General features: G+C 40.9%; 2 protein-coding genes across 2 annotated transcripts in view; one reads left to right on the top strand and one right to left on the bottom strand.

The window, feature by feature from the left end:
- The window catches only part of LOC111609554 (NACHT, LRR and PYD domains-containing protein 12-like), a 35280-nt gene extending 25609 nt beyond the window's left edge, over window positions 1–9671 (top strand). Inside the window, exons 11-13 of the mRNA XM_023338683.1 lie at window positions 6883–6908; window positions 8805–8860; window positions 9010–9671. Of these exons, the coding sequence (XP_023194451.1) occupies window positions 6883–6908; window positions 8805–8860; window positions 9010–9533 (606 nt within the window). The 3' untranslated portion in view covers window positions 9534–9671. The remainder of the gene's footprint in view (window positions 1–6882; window positions 6909–8804; window positions 8861–9009) is intronic.
- Window positions 9672–15806: 6135 nt separating this feature from the next.
- LOC111609434 lies at window positions 15807–18586 on the bottom strand. The gene is made up of 2 exons (XM_023337902.1): window positions 18265–18586; window positions 15807–18102 (listed from the first exon to the last, which is right to left on the bottom strand). The coding sequence occupies exon 2, from the start codon at window positions 17546–17548 to the stop codon at window positions 15929–15931; it is 1620 nt and encodes a 539-aa protein (XP_023193670.1). The 5' UTR covers window positions 17549–18102; window positions 18265–18586; the 3' UTR covers window positions 15807–15928.
- Window positions 18587–22359: the final 3773 nt, after the last annotated feature.

Below are 22359 nucleotides of genomic sequence, written 5' to 3'. Positions count from 1 at the left end.
GGAGGAAGAGGGAGAAATGTCTTTACTCAGTCTGCTGGGAAACATTTAGTATGAAGATAAAAATGTAGTTTCCAATTGAATTATTTGGTCTGAAACTGCAGTATTAATAAACGAATGAATAACATGGTGAAAATATAACTTGACATTCTGAAACCGCTTCTGTCTCTTATGACAGTTAAATAAATCAAATTATTACTGTGGTTTAATCCCACCAGCAAAAATTGTTGCCAGACATTTTTTCTAACTTCTAGAAGCTTTAAATGAATTATTTTGGCAGCTGCTTAAAGTTTTAAAATATAATAATAATGTGTTTAAGCTATATCAATTTCATGTATCCAGTGTGAAAGGTCACATGACCAGACCTCTTTACTACCTGTGTGTGACGCTGGACATAAATGTCTGTCAAACCTGTACAAGAGGAAGTCAGTAAAATATTTAAATAAACAAATATAAATAAAATATTTTGAACTTATGTTCTTTCAAGTGTCTTCTACTGATATATAAAGAAAATTATATCCCTTCATTCATCTTTTGATTATAAGAAGAGTGAATGTAAGCATGGCAACAATTGTTGCCTCTAGCACAGGGGTCTCAAACTCAATTTACCTGGGGGCCGCTGGAGGTAGAGTGTGGGTGAGGCTGGGCCGCATTCACACACACGGCCTCCTCAGTCGAACCTTTCTGATTGCCTATTACCATATTTGGCCGTAGTCAGGCGCTGTAACAGCGTAATTGTGTAGTGTCTCTTTAAGATACTCTAGTATTGCTAATGATGTCAGAAGTATGCGCCACGGCTTCTCTGTAGAGAGCGTGGGAGAAACGTGCTAGACGGACATGCTAGCTCCCTAACTTTTTAGTAATGTTACGGGTTGTTTGGACGCTGCTCAATTTTCATGTCTGATAATATAGCAGCCGTTCAACCAGCTTTGTAAGGTTGGTGAAGAGCGTATTAATTAAAGGACAACACTGTGGAATTCCCAGTACCAGTGTGGTTGTGAGTTTTTGACCGTCCTGACTAATCTGCCGCCTCCTCTCCTCCCTTAAACACAACCCAAGCATTACAGCGCCTAACCTTAATTACGTTACACTGATCAGCAACTTCCGGGTCTAGACTGGATGCTGAAGCACGTGAAGCGGGAGCGGCCGCGGAAATTGCGCATGTACCGCATGCAAATAATGACAAATAGAAAATGCAAATAGGCCCGGCCGATGTCCCGCCCCCGAGAGCAATATACTCCACCGTGATTGGTAAGTTCGTTCAGCTCCGCACACAACACTGGAAAGTGCCAATTATATCAAACTCGCGGGCCGCACTAACATTAAACTTTCATATTAAGGCGGGGGCCACAAACTATCATCCCGAGGGCCGCAGTTGACCCGCGGGCCGTGAGTTTGAGACCCCTGCTCTAGCATAATACATAGACAGCAATATGCTAGGTGTCCATTGGTTTGCTGTTTATTCTATATGCCTTGTTTCCTCACAGCTTAAAACCATCAGATATTTTAGATCTTCTAGACCTGAAGGAACCTCAAAATGATGTTTTCTACATTACTGTCATTCCCACAGTTGAACCCCTCCCCAAATCACCTCCCAAAACCTGATCCTTTCCACAAAGTGGGTCTTTGCACTGAATGAAGCTACAAGATGATGCCATGCCTGAAACTAGTTTAGGACAGAACAAAGGTGTAGTTCTTGGTCTGGTGGAACAGGGAAAATGTTCTCCAAGATTCACATTTATTCATTCTAAATAGGCCATATTTGCCTAAATATGGCTCAGACGGGGTGCGGCTCTTGTGCCAATCAGCAAGTACGTTTGTTTTGTTCGTGAAGGCGTTTCATGTGCTCCCTTTTATTTTTAATGTTTTTGATGCAAAATGGAGACTATGGCGTGTTTTCTTCTATTGTGGAATTGTGGATGGCGCTTTGCCTTTCCTTCAGTCTACAAATCTCTCAATACTTTCTGGCCCAAACTAAATATAGCAGGGAGTTTCTTCTGCAGTGGAGCGAGCCTCATTCAGCTAACCATCCGGATCTAATTTTTCTACTCCACCACGTACAACAAGGAAGCGGGGTAGACATGGTGGTTTGCTCCAGCGTCTACGGAGACAATCGGTTTCTCGTATCCCACTACCATCCATCATTCTTTCTAATGCACAATCTCTCCTCAACAAACTGGATGAGCTCCAAGCACAGGTACGATTTCAACATGAATTCAGAGACGCATGTTTATTGGCGTTTACAGGAACTTGGCATTTGGACAGAGACTCAAACACGGAAATGACTATTGATGGATTTGGTGCGCCAGTACGCCTGGACCGGGATGCTGGTGTTACTGGCAAATCACAAGGAGGGGGTGTGTGTTTTATGTTAATGAACGCTGGTATAAAACTGTTGTGGTCAGAGAGACGTTAAGCACTAAACACATTGAACTGTTGTCCGTGTCTCTGCGGCCTCTTTATCTCCCTCGGGAATTTCCCCAGATATTTATCGTTGTTGTGTACATCCATTCAAGAGCCAATGAGGAGCAAGCGTTGGAGTCCATATCAAAAGTGACACAGAAGCTGCAGTCTAAGTGTCCTGATGCCCCAATATTCATCCTCGGCGATTTTAACCATTGTTCATTAATAAGACCTCATAAGGACTTTTATCAATATGTCACCTGTCCCACCAGGAACAACAAAATCCTGGACCTGTGTTATGGTTCTGTCAAAGGAGCATATAAATCTGTCCCTCTCCCTCCATTGGGTGGAGCTGACCATAATGTGCAACTTTTACCAGCGTATCGTTCTGCTCTTAGGAGGTAAAACCATCACTAGACAGATCAGCTGATGACTACAAACTCAACCTGCAGGTTTGCTTCGACATAACAGACTGGGACATGTTTAAAGACTCCTGTAGTGACATTGATGAATTAACTGATGTTATTAGTAGCTATGTGACTTTCTGTGAACACTGTGTGATTCCAAAGAAAACAGTGAAAATATTTCCTAATAGTAAACCCTGGATGTCAAAATCATTGAAAAATCTGTTGAACAAAAAGAGGAAAGTATTTCGTGAAGGAAACCTCAATGAGGTGAATTTGCTTAGAAGGGAAGTTAAAAATGAAATAAAAAGGCAAAATTGAATTACAAGGAAAAGCTGGAGAAAGACCTTGCCTACAACAGACTGGACCCAGTTTGGAATGGGCTGAAAACAATTGTTGGATCAGAGATCAAGTGCAACAGAAAGGTGGTTCTTCCTGGTTTTAATTCTGATAACCAATTGGCAAATGAGTTCAATATGTTTTATCTTAGGCTTTATTCTTCTGATTTTAGTAATGAGATTTTAAATCTGAAAAACAAACTTCTTTGCTGTGGTCATATCAATTGTTGATGTTACTTCTGTAGCTGAATTTTTAAACGCTGTAAAGTTTTTAAAAAAGCCCAGGACCAGATAATATCAGTCGTCGACTGCTCTCCTCTTGTGCGAAACAGTTGGCTCCTATTTTTTATTTCATCTTCAGATGTCACTTAACCAACAGAGGTTGCCAAGGTGCTGGAAACAGTCCATAGTGATTCCTGTGGCCCAAAAGTCCTGAATGATTTTAGACGTGTTGCATTGACTTCCCTTGTCATGAAATCTTTGGAAAAAATGATTAAAAGACATATTCTTACCAAGACTGAACATTTATTGGATCCTTTACAGTTTGCCTACAGAGCCGGTCGGGGAGTTGAGTATGCCTCTACCACTTTACTAAACTGTGTTTTTAAACATCTTGAAAGTAACAAAAAACACGTTAAGTTGATATTTGTAGACTTCTCATTAGCTTTTAACACAATCCAGCCCCATATTGTGATTGATAAATTTGTTAATAACTTTCATCTGGATTATAATGTGGCAGGATGAATTCTTGAATTTTTTAACATCCAGAATGCAGAATGTCAGTGAATGGATGCAAGTCCAGAGAGATGTCCCCGTCTACCGGGTCCCCTCAAGGCTGCATCCTTTCCCCCCTTCTTTACATTTTGTACACAGACGACTGTCACAGCTGGCATGATAATAGGTTAATATTAAAATTTGCAGATGACTCAGTGATAGGTAGCCTTCTACATGATGATGAACATGATGCCCATGGCCCTGTGGTCCATGGATTTGTTGACTGGTGTAATAAAGCTTTTCTCTTATTAAATGTACAGAAAACAAAGGACATATGCATTGATTTTAGAAAGAAACCCCATAACACAAATCAAACAGTAATCAAAGGTCAGATAGTGGAGACAGTAGAAAACTATAAATATCTTGGAACTATTTTTTATAACAAGTTAAAATTTACCTTCCATTCAGAAAACCTACAAAGAAAGATTATTTTCTCTAAGGAGGCTTGCAAAGCTTCAAGTTGATAAGTCATTGATGATCCTATTTTATAGATCATATATTGAATCTTGTGTTGATCTTTTCCCTCCACTGTTGGTTTGGGAATCTTAGTATTAGACTAAAAGATGCCCTTAGCAGAGTAATACATACTAGCAATAAGATCTTACGGGTTGATCAAAGCTCACCTACAGAACTGTGTAAAAAAACAAATCATTAGGAAAACTAAAGCCATTATTGCTGATACTTCTCATCCTTTACATGCTGAGTTCCAGTTTCTGCCTTCGGGCATCAGGCTCAGACTTCCTTGTATAAGAAGTAACAGGTACAAGCTCTCCTTTGTTCCTACAGCAATATCTCTTTTTAATGCAGGACAAGGTAGGAGGACTTACACCTGATCTAGTGTAGTAACAGTTTGTCAATAATGAAATACACTGCTGTATTCTTCCCATTATGTGCTGATTTGTATTTTATGTGCTTTTGGTACTTTTTGTTGTTCCTTATTTTTAATTTTTGATATTTTGTCTTTGAGTTTTTATACTTGCTGCAACATCTTGCATACGAATAAATCTGAAATCTGTAATTCTGACTATTCAGTTTTCCATCGGCAACAATTGTTGTTCAGTATAAAACCAACATTTTCACTAACATAACCAAATTAAAATTTATTAATTCTACAGATGCTTCGATCAGGTTTATTGCTGCCAATTCTGATACTGATCACCCATGAGGTCGATCTCTGCTGATCACCTGGATTGGTTGTTTATTTTTTGCTTTAGTTATAAATGATACTATGTGATCTGGCAAAATGCAAAAATTATCTGGTTCACCTAATTAACATAAACATGCAACATACTTGCAGACACAATACAGCAGCTACACAGTCAAAATAACAACTGAAAAACCTGCAACCAGTTAAACAACATTTAACAGTAAAGTTCTCTGTACCACAAATTATACATGAGTCAAATAAATCTCATAATACTTATTATATCAAATAATGTCTAGTAAAAGAGGGAAACATTCATTCAAAGTCAAATGCAGGTTGCATCAAAATAAACAATCCTAAGTTACTGAATCAAAACTTCCTGAGAGCAGCTAGCTGAATAATGCTGGTTCTGACTGAGGGGAGTAATTCTGCAGAACACAGGAGGGAGAGGAGATCGATTATTATTTATTTATAAATTTCTTCATATATTATCTCTCATGTTTGGGTATAGTGAAAGTTTTAATATGTGAATTGTTTTGTTGTTGTTGTTGTCATTGTTGTTTCCGTTTCCTGCTGCAGCTTTAAGCAGTGTGAGATTCACTGCAGGTGGAGGTTGAGCGGCGCTACGTCTGTGAAATATTACTACCAGTAGTGAATAGCGGCGATTCAACCAAAGTCTATTCATGATGTTACATGTTGAAGCAGTAGAAATTCTCTTCTTTCTATTGAAACTGTCACTGAATTAATGCAGTTCATTGTAGATTTTAATAGTTCTCTTGCCAGCCTCCTTGTTGCCTGTAGTTCAGTTTTTCAAGGCTAAAGTCCCAACTAGAGAATAAACCAGTTCGAAATAAAGATATCATAAAGTTTTAAGAAGTATGACCTATTCTTCAATCAGTCCAAGAAGAATATTGTTGACTGGAAAGTAACACATACATTTGATGGATTAATAACAGATGTTTCTCCCTGTCTCCTCAGACTGAGTGGCTGTAACCTCTCAGAGAGAAGCTGTGAAGCTCTGTCCTCAGTTCTCAGCTCCCAGTCCTCCAGTCTCAGAGAACTGGACCTGAGTAACAACAACCTGCAGGATTCAGGAGTGAAGCTTCTCTCTGCTGGACTGAAGAGTCCAAACTGCAACCTGGAAACTCTCAGGTAAAATGTTCTCAATCCTGGTGAAACCAGATTTCTGTCCATTACCTGCTATAAGAGATTATGTAAATTTTATTTCAGTAGCAGATTATAACATCAGTAAATGTCTGACTGTGATGAGGCTAATCATGCTAAGTCTTGACACATAAACTCAGCTGGTTTTCATTTACTCCAGGCTGAAAGAACCAAGAAGAGAGGAATGTAGAAAGGTGGGGATCAGGCTTTAACTGTTAGTGTAACGCTGGACACTTGACAGATTGCTGCATCCTTAGTGTACAAAGAAGCATCATTGCAGATTCTTCCTCCAACCAGTTGTTAGACTTTCTCATCCAATTTTCTGATGACAAATTTTGATTTTTATTACCTACAGAATGAAGTAAAGTTTTATTACCATTTTATGATATTAATATCATAATTAATATCATTTCTTGAGTGTTTGCCTCCCTTGAAAATGATCAGTTCAGACCTTGGGTTCTACCTCAATGTTCTCATGTTCTCATCATGTGATGAATTGTGTGTCTGCAGCTTATCAGGCTGTTTGGTCTCAGAGGAAGGCTGTGCTTCTCTGGCCTCAGCTCTGACCTCCAACCCCTCCCATTTGAAAGAGTTGGACCTGAGCTACAATCATCCTGGAGACTCAGGAGTGAAGCTGCTGTCGGCTGGACTGAAGGATCCACACTGGAGACTGGAAGCTCTCAGGTATGGAGGAACCTGCTGCAGGAGCAGAGAAGGTCTGATAGAGGAGGAAGAGGGAGAAATGTCTTTAGTCAGTCTGCTGGGAAACATTTAGTTTGAAGCTTAAAATGTATTATGCTAATTCAGTATTTGGTGTGTTTTTATTACAGTTAAATTATAAATATTGCTGGTAATTTTGGCTATGTAAGTTTGCAAACTACATCCAATTAGAAACTATAGGAATCTTTCACATGGTCCTGAATGATCCTGGGAAACCGACCCATCTACTGGAACCACAATGACATGGTAGTCAGAGCAGCAGGGGGCCAAATATAGCTCCATGTGGAACCAAGAGGTTGGAGAGAGAAAATCAGTTTGAAACTGTTTCCTATCAGAGTTCAGTTTGTCTCTCTGTCTTCACAAACCAGGAGCATCATGGGCTGGGCGGGGCTTCCACTGATGGATCTACTGAGGAAATACAGGAAGCTGATTGGCTGATGGACAGGAAGTTAAAAATATGAAGATGAATTACATCACAAATCAGACAGTATTGGTGTTGTGGATAGGCGTAGCGTGGGATCACATGGTGTTATTAGTGATTATATATCACCTGTTGCTCACCTGGTGACTTTAGTCAGTGGGTGATGGGGGAGGTTTACTTTTTACTGACCGCTTCAAGCTAGTATGTTTTTGTCTTTGATCACTGTTTAAACCTGCAGATCTGGTTTTAATTCTGCTTTTGGACACAAATATCTGATATCCACTGATGTTCTGCCTTTGAATTTTGATGATATTGAGAAAAATAAAATCATCTTAACTGCAACATCTAGAAATGATTATCTACATTCAGAATAATAAGTAGAGGAACTGATCAGTAAAGATATAACTATTATTATCAGTAACATGTGGTAACTTTAATGCATATGGAAAACAATGGGATGGAAACAGAACACTGAAAGTAACTGAAAGAGCAGCAGAAGAACATTTAGAGGGAACGAACTGATGATGTTTGAATGATGGAAAAGAGACAAAAACATGTTGATCCAGGAAATGGATCAGTCCTTGATTTAACTCTAGTGTCTAGGAAGATTTCAGCTGATTGTGGAATATTCTTCTGACTAAGAACGTGTGGAGTGCATGGAGCTAAATAGGAACTGAAAATAATAATGAATTTATTCTGATTCAACAATCTTCAAACTGTCACATCACTCATTCAGGAGTCTAAGGAGTTCAGCTGTTAGATTTCTATGATGATTTACTGAGGATAGAAAAGACATTAAAACAATGTTGGATGGAGCTTCAGACCAATCAGCCCCCAGAAGCAAAGATGAGAAGAAAAGCAGCTCCATGGTGTCAGATGGATGTTTATAAGTTCTCAGACTGAAATAAATAACTTCAGATTTTAAGCAAACCTCTCAAATTTAATGAAGTTGTTAGGTTAAAATGTAAACACATGAAAAAGTGAAGAAAACTATTCATAAGACAAAGAGATCTAGAAGTTTAGTAGCTTTATCTATTTGACAGTTTGATCTCCACCAGGAGGCGACATCTGGAAAATGATCAAACGTATGAAAGCAATCAGGGAATAAAAGAAATCCCATGTTTTCCAGAAGGAGGGAAGAATTGCAGTGAATGATGAAAAAAAAGTAGAAAAAGTAAAAATGAGAGTAGAGGAACTCGTTCAGATCCAAAGTTCTGGTAAATTTACTGAGAAAGATAAAAAAGACAAGATCAGCTCATCCAGAACTTCTGCAGTGGAGGGAGGATTACTTTTACAACCCATTACTGCAGCTGCTGGATTCAGGATGCTGCTTCTTCTTCTGGGCCTAATTGTAAATGTGTGCAGCGCCACCTGGTGGTGTTGGTTGGTAGAGGAAGTGCTGAAAGAGACTGATGGTCTGACCCCCCTCCTCCTTTCAGGGTGGAGCCTGCTGGAGTCCCATTCTTGACACCAGGTCCATGGAGAATGAGGAAGTGTAAGTGTGTTTTTCATCTGATTCATGACAACAAAGCAGCTCACATTCAACCATCTTCAAACTGTCACATCACTCATTCAGGAGTCATCATCAAAGTGTCAATAAATGATCAATAACTGCAGCTGGATTGTGTTTGTTCTCTCCATCAGATTCCTGTCAACTCACCATCGACACAAACACAGTGAACAGAGAACTCAAACTGTCTGAAGACAACAGGAAGGTGACACGTGTGGAGGAGCTTCAGTCATATCCTGATCATCCAGAAAGATTTGATTACTGGTATCAGCTGCTGTGTAGAACTGGTCTGACTGGTCGCTGTTACTGGGAGGTCGAGTGGAGAGGAACAGTTTATATATCAGTGAGTTACAGAAGAATCAGGAGGAAAGGATACGGTGGAGACTGTTTGTTTGGAGGGAATGATCATTCCTGGAGGCTGAGATGCTCTGATGTTGATGGTTACTCTGTCTGGCACAATAACAGAGAAACTCGTCTCTCCTCCTCCTCTGTCTCTAACAGAGTAGCAGTGTATGTGGACTGTCCTGCTGGCATTCTGTCCTTCTACAGAGTTTCCTCTGACTCACTGATCCTCCTCCACACCTTCAACACCTCATTCACTGAACCTCTGATTCCTGGATTCTGGTTCAGTTCTGGTTCCTCAGTGTTTCTGTGCTGAGTTGAGTCTAAAGAGTCTAAAGAGTCTAAAGATTTTCATCCTGCTAGAAAATCTCTCACTGATTAAAAGATAGTTCAGTCTCTTCATGTCTGTTTCATTCAGAAACATATTTTCATTGACAATGTACAAAGTCTATAATAAAACTTTATCAGGTTGTTCCACGGCTCCGGAATCCACAGAAGAGACCGAGATCGCTGGAGAAACCGTCCTGGAGGATTTGGACAATCCGGATACTAAAGCCATGCAGGATGGTAAGAAGAAAAACTCTAAAATTTCATTTTGGAAAAGAGTACGGAACACTCTGCGATGGCAGAAGCCACAAAAAACAAAACTAAAGAGTGAAGACAATCAAGAACATGTCTAATGTTCTGGATTTTGATATTCAGAGAAGGAGAAAGACGAGCAAGAGAGGAAAAGAGGAATCAAACTCATGGAGGTTGTAGCCTCTGTGTACGGGGCGCCAGGCCAAGCTCCGTCAAATTTAAAATGTTAAAGTTTTATCCCGCATTGACAAACTAGAAAATAGATCCCTTCCCAACCCAATTGGAAAAAACGTGGACAGCACGGTGGTGCAGCGGTTAGCGCTGCGTCTTCACAGAGACCATCTGTGTGGAGTTTGCATGTTCTCCCCGTGTTTGCGTGTGTAACCCACATTGCGTTCAAGGATTAACAAGATTTTAAATAATCCGAATTACAATTTATCCAAACAGTTCTTAAAATCTAGCTAGGTTCGGCTACTGGAGGAGATGGCAATTTGTAAAGCACAGAGACAGTAAGATGGTGCAAATTGGTGAGTTGTATTTAGTATTTACAATATATATACAATATATATACACATTAGTCCATAGTGTAAAGGAAAAACAAGTTAAAGTTCCTTATGCCAAGGACGTCCACCAGTCTTTGTTGATGATGGAAAAAAAACCAAAATAATCCACTTCCTTCAATGGGGACTTGAGCTGATCCTCCAATTAGGTCGGAAGAATGTTCCCAGATGATAAGTCTTGTGTTTCGGTATCCTGCTCATTTTAGCTCGCCAGTCGGGTCGGTGAAACCAGACAATCCTTGCTATTGTCAAGATCCCTCCAGCCACTCCTTGCGCGAGGGATCTGCAACGCACCTGGCCTGTATAAACAGACCTAATTAATCAGTTACACAGTTACATGTGCAGAAGTTTCATAAGTAAATATAACTTATGCAACCAATATTGTTACGCAACAAATCAATATACAATCACAACAGGCTGGAAGACTAGTGCTAGCATACTAGCTCCCTACCAACACTCACCAGTTCCCTCTTGACTAACCGTGATTCTTGCAACGTTTGGTTGAGTAGTCACCCGGCTGCAAGTTAACAGACATACACGATTGAAAAACAGACAATAGAGATCTGAAAACCTCGTCGGGAACAGACCAGAAGCCTACCTGCACATCAGAGTCCCGCAGCGTTTTCTGCCTAAGCTGCGATTTGCAGCCATATAAACTGTGCTGTCAATTTAGGACGCTGATGTGCAGCTGTCACATGACGTCAGAGCCACGCGAGAACACTATTGTCCTCGCCTGGTTGGTGGTAAATAAATTAAGGGGAAGAGGAAAAAATGTTTAAGTAACCCTTTAAAATAAATCTAACAAAATGGAAAATAAAATAAATAAACTAAATCTAATATAAAAAATGATCCTGGTTACATCCTCCCCTCTTTAATTCCTGCACGTCCCGTTGCAGGGTTATTTAAATTATTTTTTTTTTCTGGATATTCACATTAGAAACTTGACTAAGAGCCTCAGCGTACACATTTGCCAAACCATGCAATAGAGCCTGAACTACTGAAATGAGTGGCTTACCCAACACAGGATATGTTAGACGACTAGGAGGTTGACGCTGTCGATCTGATCGCCTGGGCAATGTTTCAGACTCAACTGAGTTATAGGGTGAGCTGACACTTGCAGGACCTATAGATGACTCAGATTGAACGACCAGATGACCCTCAGCGTCAGGTTCTTGAACTTCAGGTAAGTGTTCGTCAGGTACTTCTCCCTCCATGTGTACTTTCACAGGCTCAGCTACATGTGGTTCAGAAAGTTCCTCTGCCTCAATCTGTTCCACAGGTAGCTTGTCTTCATAGTGAGACAGTGATGAATCAGTTGTTAAACAGGATTCTTCATTTTCAGATGGACTAGCAGTCTCAAGGTCTGTACTCTGAATTAGAGGTACAGGATGCTCTGGTGCTTCAGCATCACTTTGAGCCAAAGGTGAAATAGGCTGCAAAGTAATGGATTCCGGTGATGACTCGAATTTTCTCACCTTCACACTGAATCTGGTTGGGGATGGGATGGAAACCTCTGGCACATATGGCTCAGCATCCTCATCCTCCTGCATCGCATCAGGAACATCTGGATGGCAACCATCCTGGCTGCGAGTCTTTCGTTGTGAGGCAGGCATGGAGATGGAAGGGTCTTCTGTGGAGCAAACTGGCAGGAAACCACAAGGAAGCAACAGGTCTCTATGTAAAGTACGAGTTGGTCCCTCTTTGTGTTCAGGTTGTACAGTGTAAACTGGTACATTTTCAGCTCTGTCAACAACTTTGTACACCCCTGGTTCCCATCTATCTGCCAGCTTGTGCTTACCCCTCAGACGGATGTTGCGAACCAGTACTCGATCTCCTATCTCCAAACTGCATGGTGTAATTTTCTGATCAAAACGGGTCTTGTTCTTTGCAGCTGATTTGAGGGCATTCTCAGAAGCTAGTTTGTAGCTTTCTTTCAGGCTGGATTGCAGATTCTTAACATACTCTGAATGAGAGATGGATGATTGTTCTCCGACGGGTAAACCAAAAGCCAAATCCACAGGAAGACGAGGACAACGACCAAACATGAGTTCATAAGGTGTGAACCCTGTTACCACATTTCTTGTACAGTTATATGCATGTACTAAAGGTTTGACATACTCTCGCCATTTTGACTTTTGTTTCATTTCCAGGGTTCCAAGCATATTGAGCAGAGTGCGGTTGAAGCGCTCGACTGGATTCCCTCGAGGGTGGTACGGGGTAGTTCGGCTTTTCTTCATGCCTACAACTTCACAGAGCTCTTTAATGAGCTTGGACTCGAAATCTGTACCCTGGTCTGAATGTATACGCTCTGGAATTCCATAATAAACCATAAATTCATTCCAGAGGTACTTTGCAACAGTCTTTGCCTTCTGGTTGGGGGTAGGAATGGCAACTGCAAATTTGGTAAAATGATCAGTAAGAACAAGAATGTCCTTAGTATTACTGCTGTCAGGTTCAATGGTTAAAAAGTCCATACATAGCAGTTCAAGTGGTCGGCTTGTCTGAATATTTATTAATGGAGCTGCTCTTTCTATTTGAGCTTTACGCCTTATGCAACGACCACAGGTTCTGACAAAAGTCTCCACCTCTAATGTCATTTTGGGCCAAAAAAAGCGTTGGCGCACCAGATCAATTGTTCTTTCGATGCCCATATGCCCCATATCATGGTGCAAGCTCTTTAAAACAGTTGGTCGTAACTTGGGCGGTAGGATTAACTGGTAGATAAGTTTATCTCCATCATGTCTTCTCCGATATAGGATTCCATCCACCAACTCTAACCTGTTCCACTCTCTCAGGAGCAAAGGAAGGTCAGGTAGCTCCTCTCGAACCGATGGAAGGACCTTCTCCCCAGTCTCCAGCTGATGAATGACCTCACGAATAGCAGGGTCAGCTTGTTGTTGTTCTTGGAGATCGACCTGAGATAGAGAGGGGATTAGAGGCAAACCATGCAACTTTTCATTGCTGAACCCATCAGGGATGGAGTTAACAGAGACAGATAGAGACTCAACCAGTGCGACAGATCGACTTAGTTCAGTTTGGTTCTGTGTTCGGATTATACAACTCTGACAGATGGCATCCACAATTTCAGGGGAAATGTCATGTGTTCCTTTACCATTACCCAACTGACTGGTCAGATGTTGAATGAGCTCCCTCTCTCTGCAGTGCTGATCACTAGAAGTATCTTCATGTGAGCGTCGGGACAGAGCATCAGCATCAAAATTCTGTTTTCCAGCACGGTACTGCAGCTTGAATGAGTAAGTGGACAGTGCTGCTAACCACCGGTGACCTGTAGCATCCAGCTTGGCTGAAGAAAGAACATAAGTGAGAGGGTTGCTATCTGTGACAACTGTAAAGTTAGTCCCATAGAGGTAATCATGAAACTTCTCAGTAACACTCCACTTCAGGGCCAAAAACTCCAGTTTATGCGCAGGATATTTTGACTCACTGACAGACAGGCCTCGACTAGCATAAGCAATAACACGCAGCTTGCCCTCCTGCTCTTGGTACAATACTGCTCCCAACCCATTTGTACTGGCATCAGTATGTAAAATGTATGGCAGCTGTGGATTTGCAAACCCAAGAACAGGGGCTGTAGTCAATTTGGAAATGACTGTTTCAAAAGCAATCTGCTGATGGCTAGTCCATTTATCTCCAAAGGATTGCTTTGGATCCGAGTACTTTCCTTCTGGTTTCTTCAGTTTTGCAGGGCTGCGGGCAGGAGGATAACCACGGGTTAACTCATTAAGTGGTTTGACAATAGCAGCATAGTCTTTAATAAATCTTCGGTAATATCCAGCAAAACCCAGAAAAGATCGCAACTCTTTAAGGTTGCGGGGGACTGGCCAGGATTTTAAAGAATCAATCTTTTCTGGATCAGTTTCAACTCCTTTTTCAGAGACAATATGTCCCAAATAACGTACAGATGACTGAAAAAACTTACATTTCTCTGGAGAGAGCTTTAGTCCAAACTGCTTCAACCGGGAGAGCACACGCAGCAACCGTTCCTCATGTTCTTCCAAAGTGGCAGAGAAGATGATGATGTCATCGAGGAAGACAAGGACTTCTTTAAGATGCAGATCTCCCATGCATCTCTCCATTAGCCGCTGAAACGTGCTAGGTGCATTTGTAATTCCTTGCGGCATCCTGTTCCACTCCCAAAATCCAAGGGGAGTTACAAAAGCTGTTTTAGCCTTATCTTCTTCTGCCATCTCTATTTGATAATAGCCAGATTTTAAATCCAACACAGTGAACCATTTGGACCCTGTCAAAGCACAAAAAGATTCTTCCAAATTAGGAAGGGCATATGCGTCTTTGATAGTTTGAAGATTCAGTTTCCTGTAATCTATGCATAGCCGGACGGAACCATTACGTTTCCGAACCACAACTATTGGAGAGGAAAATGGTGATTTAGACTCTCTTATAATGCCAGCTCCAAACAGGTCTCTAAGATGTTCACGGACTGCCTCCAGATCTTGGGGATGGATTGGCCTTGCTCTGTGTTTAAAAGGCGTTTCATCATTAAGTTTAATGGTATGTTTAACTGCATCTGTACAGCCAAAATCCACATCATGATGAGAAAATACTTCAGGCATGCTGTTCATTTTGTTGATAATATGTTCCTTCCACTCAGGTGGAATAGGAGAGTCTCCAAAGTTAAACTCCAAAGTGGTTCGTTGTGAGGTTTGAGATGTGATTTGTTGTGACAAAACAGTAGGTGCTGACCCAATGTCTGCAATAATGGTTAATGGTGATATGAACACCTCTTGCTCTGATTCATTCTTCATGATCACTGGGACTTTATATGGTGGATGCTGTGGCAGTGTAATTAGACAACTCTGAACACATAAACCCCCTGGTAAAGGCGAGCTAGGGTGTTCAACAATGGCCCACTTATTGGCAGATGGAGAGGTGTTTTTAACAGAGCCCTCCAAGACAATGGTTTGTCCAGGTGAAATAAGGACTGGAGTGGTGCTTAACAGCCTGACAGTCCCTGCATTTCTTAATTGATTTTGCTGGTGCCTTAACTGTAGCAGTTTCAGGACCGCTCGATATCCTTGGGCCATGGCTTGAAATTGTACATGGTTACTGCTAAGATGTTGTTCATACAGTGGCTCCAGTGTGTTCATGCCAATAAGTACATTAGATGGCCTGTCAGGACTAGTATCTGGGACCACAAGAGCGAGAGTTGGTACCTCTGCGTTTACTCCTATGAAGTCTTCAGGGAATGTGATGACCAGCTCCACGTACCCCAGATACGGAACAGACTGTCCAGCAGCACCTTCAACCTGTAACAAATTATCCAGAGGCAGTACAGGTTGGTTGCTTAACTTATCATTATAGAAAGAAACTGGGATCGTTGTCACCTGTGAACCAGTGTCTAAAAGGCAGTTACACACATGACCAGAAATGTCAACAACAGCAGCACACTTTGATCCAATCAAACCTTTGGGTAGCTGAGTGGGTAGTTTATTAGCTTGGGCTTGCAGTTTTGTACATTTAACAGTCTTTTCTTTAATAAGGGGACTGGTTTGGCTGGGACTGGTTCCGGTTTGTCCCGCAACAGGAACCATGCCTAGTTTAACTTCTTCTGAAAGATGTTCTGCTGTCGCTGAGCAAACTGTTTCCTTTTTCTGGCAACAAGAGCAGGGTTTGGTTCATTATTACATTGTGGCTTAATATGACCATTTTCACCACACCTGAAACAATAACCAGGTTTAACATGGACTGGTGGGAACTGTTTGGATGTCACTGTATTGCCCCCTTTTTCACCCGGCTTACTGTGTGTTACTTTAGGTTGTGATGTAGTCCTGGGCTGGGTGGTTGTGGATGTTAGCTTAGCCAGCTGCCGCTGTATATCTGCCAGTTGTTCTGCCAACTGCTGAGTCAATTTGGTTAAAGCAGCAACTGCTCCACCATCACCTGCATCAACAGAAACCAATTGTGCATGATTGACTACTTTTTGTTTGTTGGACCCCAAATATTGTCTCATCCGGGAAGTTTTAGCTGCCTCCCTGTCCTCTTCAGTACGTAGAAGTAGTAGCAATTCAGAGAAACTAGGTGGGACCAATTTCTTTTGTTTTAATTGGAGTTCAGCAATCAAAGTATTGTCCCAACAACCCCTACAGAACTGGCTTATGAGATGCCGGTTTACATCCTTGGCTAACACACCACCTCGTTTCAGGGCTAAGTTTAATGCTACCTGCAGCCGCTGGAGGTATGAAGATGGCTTCTCCCCTGCATCTTGGAAAGTGTCCATGAATTTTGCAAAGAGTTCTTCTCCATCTTGCACTGTGCCATATGCCGAATCCAATATGTTCAGATATACAGTAGGTGGAGTATCTGAACTTAGATGCTTCAGCATATCAGCGGCTGGGGGAAGTAAACTCTCCACGATCCTCCTTGATCGCTGCAGCTCAGAAACTGATGGGTCTTTTAGTAGCAGATCCACTCCTGAATGCCAGGTCTCGTAGTCTGCTTCATGTGCTGGTCTAGGCAGCCGTCCAGAAAACACTCGGAGCCTTTGTAGATGGTAAGCACTTTCCTCAGTTTTCATAATGTGTTCCACCACGTAGCGCTGGACTTCGGGTGGTTGGATGTCATCATCATGAAGAGAAGGTCTCTGTCGTGAGGTAGGTTGCTGCTCAAGTCTCTGTCTGGAAACTGTAGGATCAGTGGCGGTTGACAACGTTGGCTCTTCCTTCATTGTTGGATCTGCAGCTGCTGCCATAACCTCAGACTGCTCATCAGGATCCTCCATCTTAGCAGCTGAGTGAAGTTCAGCAACTGATTGTCCAATCTGAGTCATCGTGGATTTTAACACCTCTGCAAAATCCATGCCAGAAAGCTTTGCAAGTTTCTGTAACTCAAATAAATAAGAATGAGTTTTACTCTGTGAAACATGTTCTGCATATACAACAGCTAATTCAGAGATGAAAAATGTGTCTGACTTTTCAGATGATTTGAATGAATATGGTAAAATGGAACGCAATTCAGCTACTGCTGTACCACTGCTAAATTCAACCACAAACTGGCCCTCAAACTCAGAGTCAGCTTCAGAAATGATTTCAGTCTTTGTTATCTTCCCATATTGTTTCAAAAAGTCAAATACTTCCTCTTTACCATCTTCATCTGAAATGCCTTCAACCAAAACAGAGTTGGGAATTTTTACGTCGAGTTTTTGAAATTCATCCATATTGTTGATGACAAAAAAAACAATGATTTGTGTTTACAAAATGCCAACAACCTCCTGGCTAGCTCGCCAAGTTATGTAACCCACATTGCGTTCAAGGATTAACAAGATTTTAAATAATCCGAATTACAATTTATCCAAACAGTTCTTAAAATCTAGCTAGGTTCGGCTACTGGAGGAGATGGCAATTTGTAAAGCACAGAGACAGTAAGATGGTGCAAATTGGTGAGTTGTATTTAGTATTTACAATATATATACAATACATATACACATTAGTCCATAGTGTAAAGGAAAAACAAGTTAAAGTTCCTTATGCCAAGGACGTCCACCAGTCTTTGTTGATGATGGAAAAAAAACCAAAATAATCCACTTCCTTCAATGGGGACTTGAGCTGATCCTCCAATTAGGTCGGAAGAATGTTCCCAGATGATAAGTCTTGTGTTTCGGTATCCTGCTCATTTTAGCTCGCCAGTCGGGTCGGTGAAACCAGACAATCCTTGCTATTGTCAAGATCCCTCCAGCCACTCCTTGCGCGAGGGATCTGCAACGCACCTGGCCTGTATAAACAGACCTAATTAATCAGTTACACAGTTACATGTGCAGAAGTTTCATAAGTAAATATAACTTATGCAACCAATATTGTTACGCAACAAATCAATATACAATCACAACAGGCTGGAAGACTAGTGCTAGCATACTAGCTCCCTACCAACACTCACCAGTTCCCTCTTGACTAACCGTGATTCTTGCAACGTTTGGTTGAGTAGTCACCCGGCTGCAAGTTAACAGACATACACGATTGAAAAACAGACAATAGAGATCTGAAAACCTCGTCGGGAACAGACCAGAAGCCTACCTGCACATCAGAGTCCCGCAGCGTTTTCTGCCTAAGCTGCGATTTGCAGCCATATAAACTGTGCTGTCAATTTAGGACGCTGATGTGCAGCTGTCACATGACGTCAGAGCCACGCGAGAACACTATTGTCCTCGCCTGGTTGGTGGTAAATAAATTAAGGGGAAGAGGAAAAAATGTTTAAGTAACCCTTTAAAATAAATCTAACAAAATGGAAAATAAAATAAATAAACTAAATCTAATATAAAAAATGATCCTGGTTACATGTGGGTTTTCTCCGGGCGCTCCGGTTCCCCCCACATCTCCTAAAACATGTAGGTCAGGTCAGTTGGTCACTGCAAATTGCCCCCAAAGATTTGAAGAAACCCCAAACACATGTGCAGCTTTATTGTTAAACTTTAAAATTAATTGAATTAGCCGTACGTTAGCCCTTTTCCCTTCGCTGTTTTAGCGCCGCAGCAACACTGGGCTCAATTTTTATAGCAACGTATTGATTTAAGAGTTAAAATTTCTTCTTTTAATAGTAATGATTTCTGTTTATTTCCACTGTACTTGTGCTTTTATGGTTTGTCCTTTAGTTTACCGTTTCTACTCACTTTTTATATTAAATTGCACTGAATTGTAGCTTTTAAACTGTTTAAATCTGTATTTTAAAGAAGATTAGCAAAAGGATCATGCAGTGGCTTTTTTAGTGCGACTGTGGCTCAGTGGGTAGCGTGGTCATCTTGTGACCAGAAGGTTGTAAGTTTGATTCCAGCTTCCTCAGCCACATGTTGAGCTGCCCCGGGGCGGGGCACTTAGCGGCAAGTTGCCCTCCGACCTGCATGTCGGTGTAAATGTGACTGTAGTGTGAAGCGCTTTGAGTGGTCAACATGACCAGCAAGGCTCTACACAAGTTCAGTCCATTCACCTGTTTTTCTTTGATAAATTCTGTTTTTCTTTTTATACCAAACATTAAAAATTTGATTTAACAGGTTTGGATTTATTCAGGTTCCAGGATGTTAAATTAAGATTAGAAATAAATCTGTACATAATATTAGATGATATTTGTAATCATAATTTAATTCTCCGGACCATAAAGAAACCCAAACTTGTTTTATCTGGTTTGTTTGTTATAAGAACAAAACAGGTTTTATCAAAAATAAAAGTTACTGTGTGATCTTTCTGTTAGTCTTTATTTAGAATAACGGATTCAAGGTAGTTTAACAAAGTTAACAAAAAAGTGCAATTTAACATGAAAACCTGTAGAAAAGGGAAAAATGAAGAACAATCCATGAAAGCATGAAAACAGAAAACTTAATCAGAAATCATTTCCATTACAGGAAGAAATCAATTCTTAGATCAATACTTTGTAATAAATGTAAAGCTTTTGTGTTGTTGAGCTTATGTGTTGTCTGCTTGTATAAAAGAGAAGAAAAATTGGCTTAGAAATGAATAATTCAGTTATTTTTTTAACCAGATTTATAGTAAGACAGCAAATTATGTTTTGTTTAGGACGTTACTTATAGGTTTTGTTTGTCAACCTGGGTTTAATTCCCAGTCCTGCAGAATCTGATGCATGTCATTTCCTTCTCTCTCCTCGCAATTTCCTGTTTAACCTGTTAAATAACGGCCTAAAAAACTTTATTAGAGCCTAAAAAACTTTATTAGAGCCTAAAAAACTTTATTAGAGCCTAAAAAACATTTTTTTTTTAAATAAAATAAATAAGGTTCTGGATGAGTCCAGAACCTTCTGGATCAACCAAACCAGATGCTCAGATCTTCTCATCTGGAACATCTGGGAGAGCTTCTGACTAAAACTACAGACATCAGGTTCAATGAGGATCTGAGATCTGAGAACGTTTCTATGAAGCATTTTAATCCTCTTGTCTCTGTTAGGTGGACAGTGGAGAAAAAGAAGCAGAAAAAAGCAGAACTAAGAACTGGGACATGATGGAAACCAGAACTTTCTGACCTCAGATCTGGAAAACAAACTTTAACTGAGACGTTACTGAAGCTTGATGTTCAGTTGATCCAAATCTAAAGCTGGTCTGCAGGGACGACTTTAGGGTTTGTTTGTTTCTGCTCACCTGCAGCACCAGCCGGGTGGAGTCAGTCTGAGTTCCTTCATCATCTAAAGAGAGCTGGAGAACATTGAAGATCCTCCTGGAAAAAATGGGAGCTTTGGAAAGAAATGAGCAGGAAGAGAAAGAAAAATGGATCTTCATCACTTCTGAAGTGGACGACATCAGAGTTGGATTCAGTGGAGTCACATGAAGAACAGAACACTGAGGCTAGAATAATAAACATCATGCTAAATATTAGCTGCAGCTCCGTCAGAAGAAGCTTCAGGTTGAATCTGAGGGAGGCTGAAGATCTCAAAGTGGATGAGAGGAAACCTGATGAGCTCTACAGTCCACTAGATCCAGATCAGAACCCTGGAGAACATCTACGCTGGAAGCAGAGCCACAAGCTAGAAAAATATCCAGGTTTCTATCCAACCTGAACACAGGAAGTCCTTTCTTCTGCTGCTGCAGCTGAGAAGGTCCTGCTGCAGAACTGAAGCCACACAGTTCCTCCACAGCAGAACAGAGGAGGTTCTGGAGGAGACCAGGGTCCACATCTGGACTCAGAGTTCTCCTGAGCTTCAGCAGAGCTGCTGGCTTTGGTTCTGATCCGCCTCTGTTCTGGTGTCTGATCTTCAGAGACCATCTGAACCGACCCATCAGAACTCAGTTGAGGTGGTGGAGGATGAGGATGGGGCGCGGTGAGGAGGAGGAGGAGGAAGAGGAAGAGAAAGAAGATGGGGTGCGGCGAGGAGGAAGAGGAAGAGGAGGAAGAGGAAGAGTGCCGTAATCCATCTCTCTGCTGTGGAGACCTGAGGGAGTCTGACAGAGAAACATTAATTATATGAAACAGCAGCCTTGGAATTACAATAACACTATTATTACTATTGCTGTTTTTACAATAATAATGATATTAATGATAATAGTTTCATCAGTTTTTTCAGTTGAGAAAGTAGGTAAATAGCATTCCTGCAGCATTTCTTAAAAGTGTCGCTTCCCCAATGTTGATGTTGAGAGTTAAGTGTTTGGTTGGAGACGTCAGAACAAGAGACGGCGGCACCGTCTCCCTCTCCTCTTCACGCTCTACTCGGCATAAAGGTCATAAATGTCTCTGCTCTGGTCTGTGGGAAAACATTCATGGGGATCAACGTTCAGCTTGGATGCAACGGGAACAAAACAAAGCTGCAATGAAATGTTGAAGCTTTAAGAATAATAATTTACACCAGTTAACTGGTGGAAATAAATTTGGTTAGACAAAACTTTAAGCAGAACTCCATTAAAAAGTTTCATTTCCAGGATTCCAACCACAGATAGATGTTGGAGGAATTTGTGGAATGGTCGGTCATCACACACGTCTTCTGGGACTGACCACAAATAAAGACCTTCTGGGAGGAAATGAAACAGGAGATTGAGGACATTCTAAGGACAGATCTCCCCATGGAGCCTCTTCTATTTCTGCTGGACATAAACACCAAGGATTTACTCACTAAAGATCAATGTTACATATTGTTGCACCTTCTGCTACTAGTAGCAAGAAAGACAATTACACTAAACTGGATTAAATCCTGTTCACCAACTGTTGCTGAGTGGAAAAAAACTGGAACATGACAACATGATGGAGCGTCTGACTGAACAACTAGACATGAAAATAGATCATTAAATATGTAGTTTTGAAAATAAATATTTACAAAAATAAATCTTTAGTTTTGAAAATAAATATTCAGTTAGAAAAAAATAGTTTAAAAATCTGACATTTATGAATGTATGAATATTATGGTTAAAATATCACTTTGAAAATTGAACATGTGGTTTTTCTCTATGACCTGCTAAATGGACGAAAATATTGGTAATTCTTTGTACCATCAATCACCTTGACAGTCATGGTCAAAAGTAAGTACACCCTTTTTATCTCCTGA

Source organism: Xiphophorus maculatus, chromosome 8, assembly GCF_002775205.1.
Source record: "Xiphophorus maculatus strain JP 163 A chromosome 8, X_maculatus-5.0-male, whole genome shotgun sequence".
Lineage (NCBI taxonomy): Eukaryota > Metazoa > Chordata > Actinopteri > Cyprinodontiformes > Poeciliidae > Xiphophorus > Xiphophorus maculatus.
Note: the sequence above shows the minus strand (reverse complement) of the source record. Positions and strands in the feature narration are given on the sequence as shown.

Bases quoted from the DNA above. Each gene is read 5' to 3' on its own strand.
- LOC111609434 (XM_023337902.1), bottom strand. From the start codon at position 17,548: ATGGATGAATTTCAAAAACTCGACGTAAAAATTCCCAACTCTGTTTTG.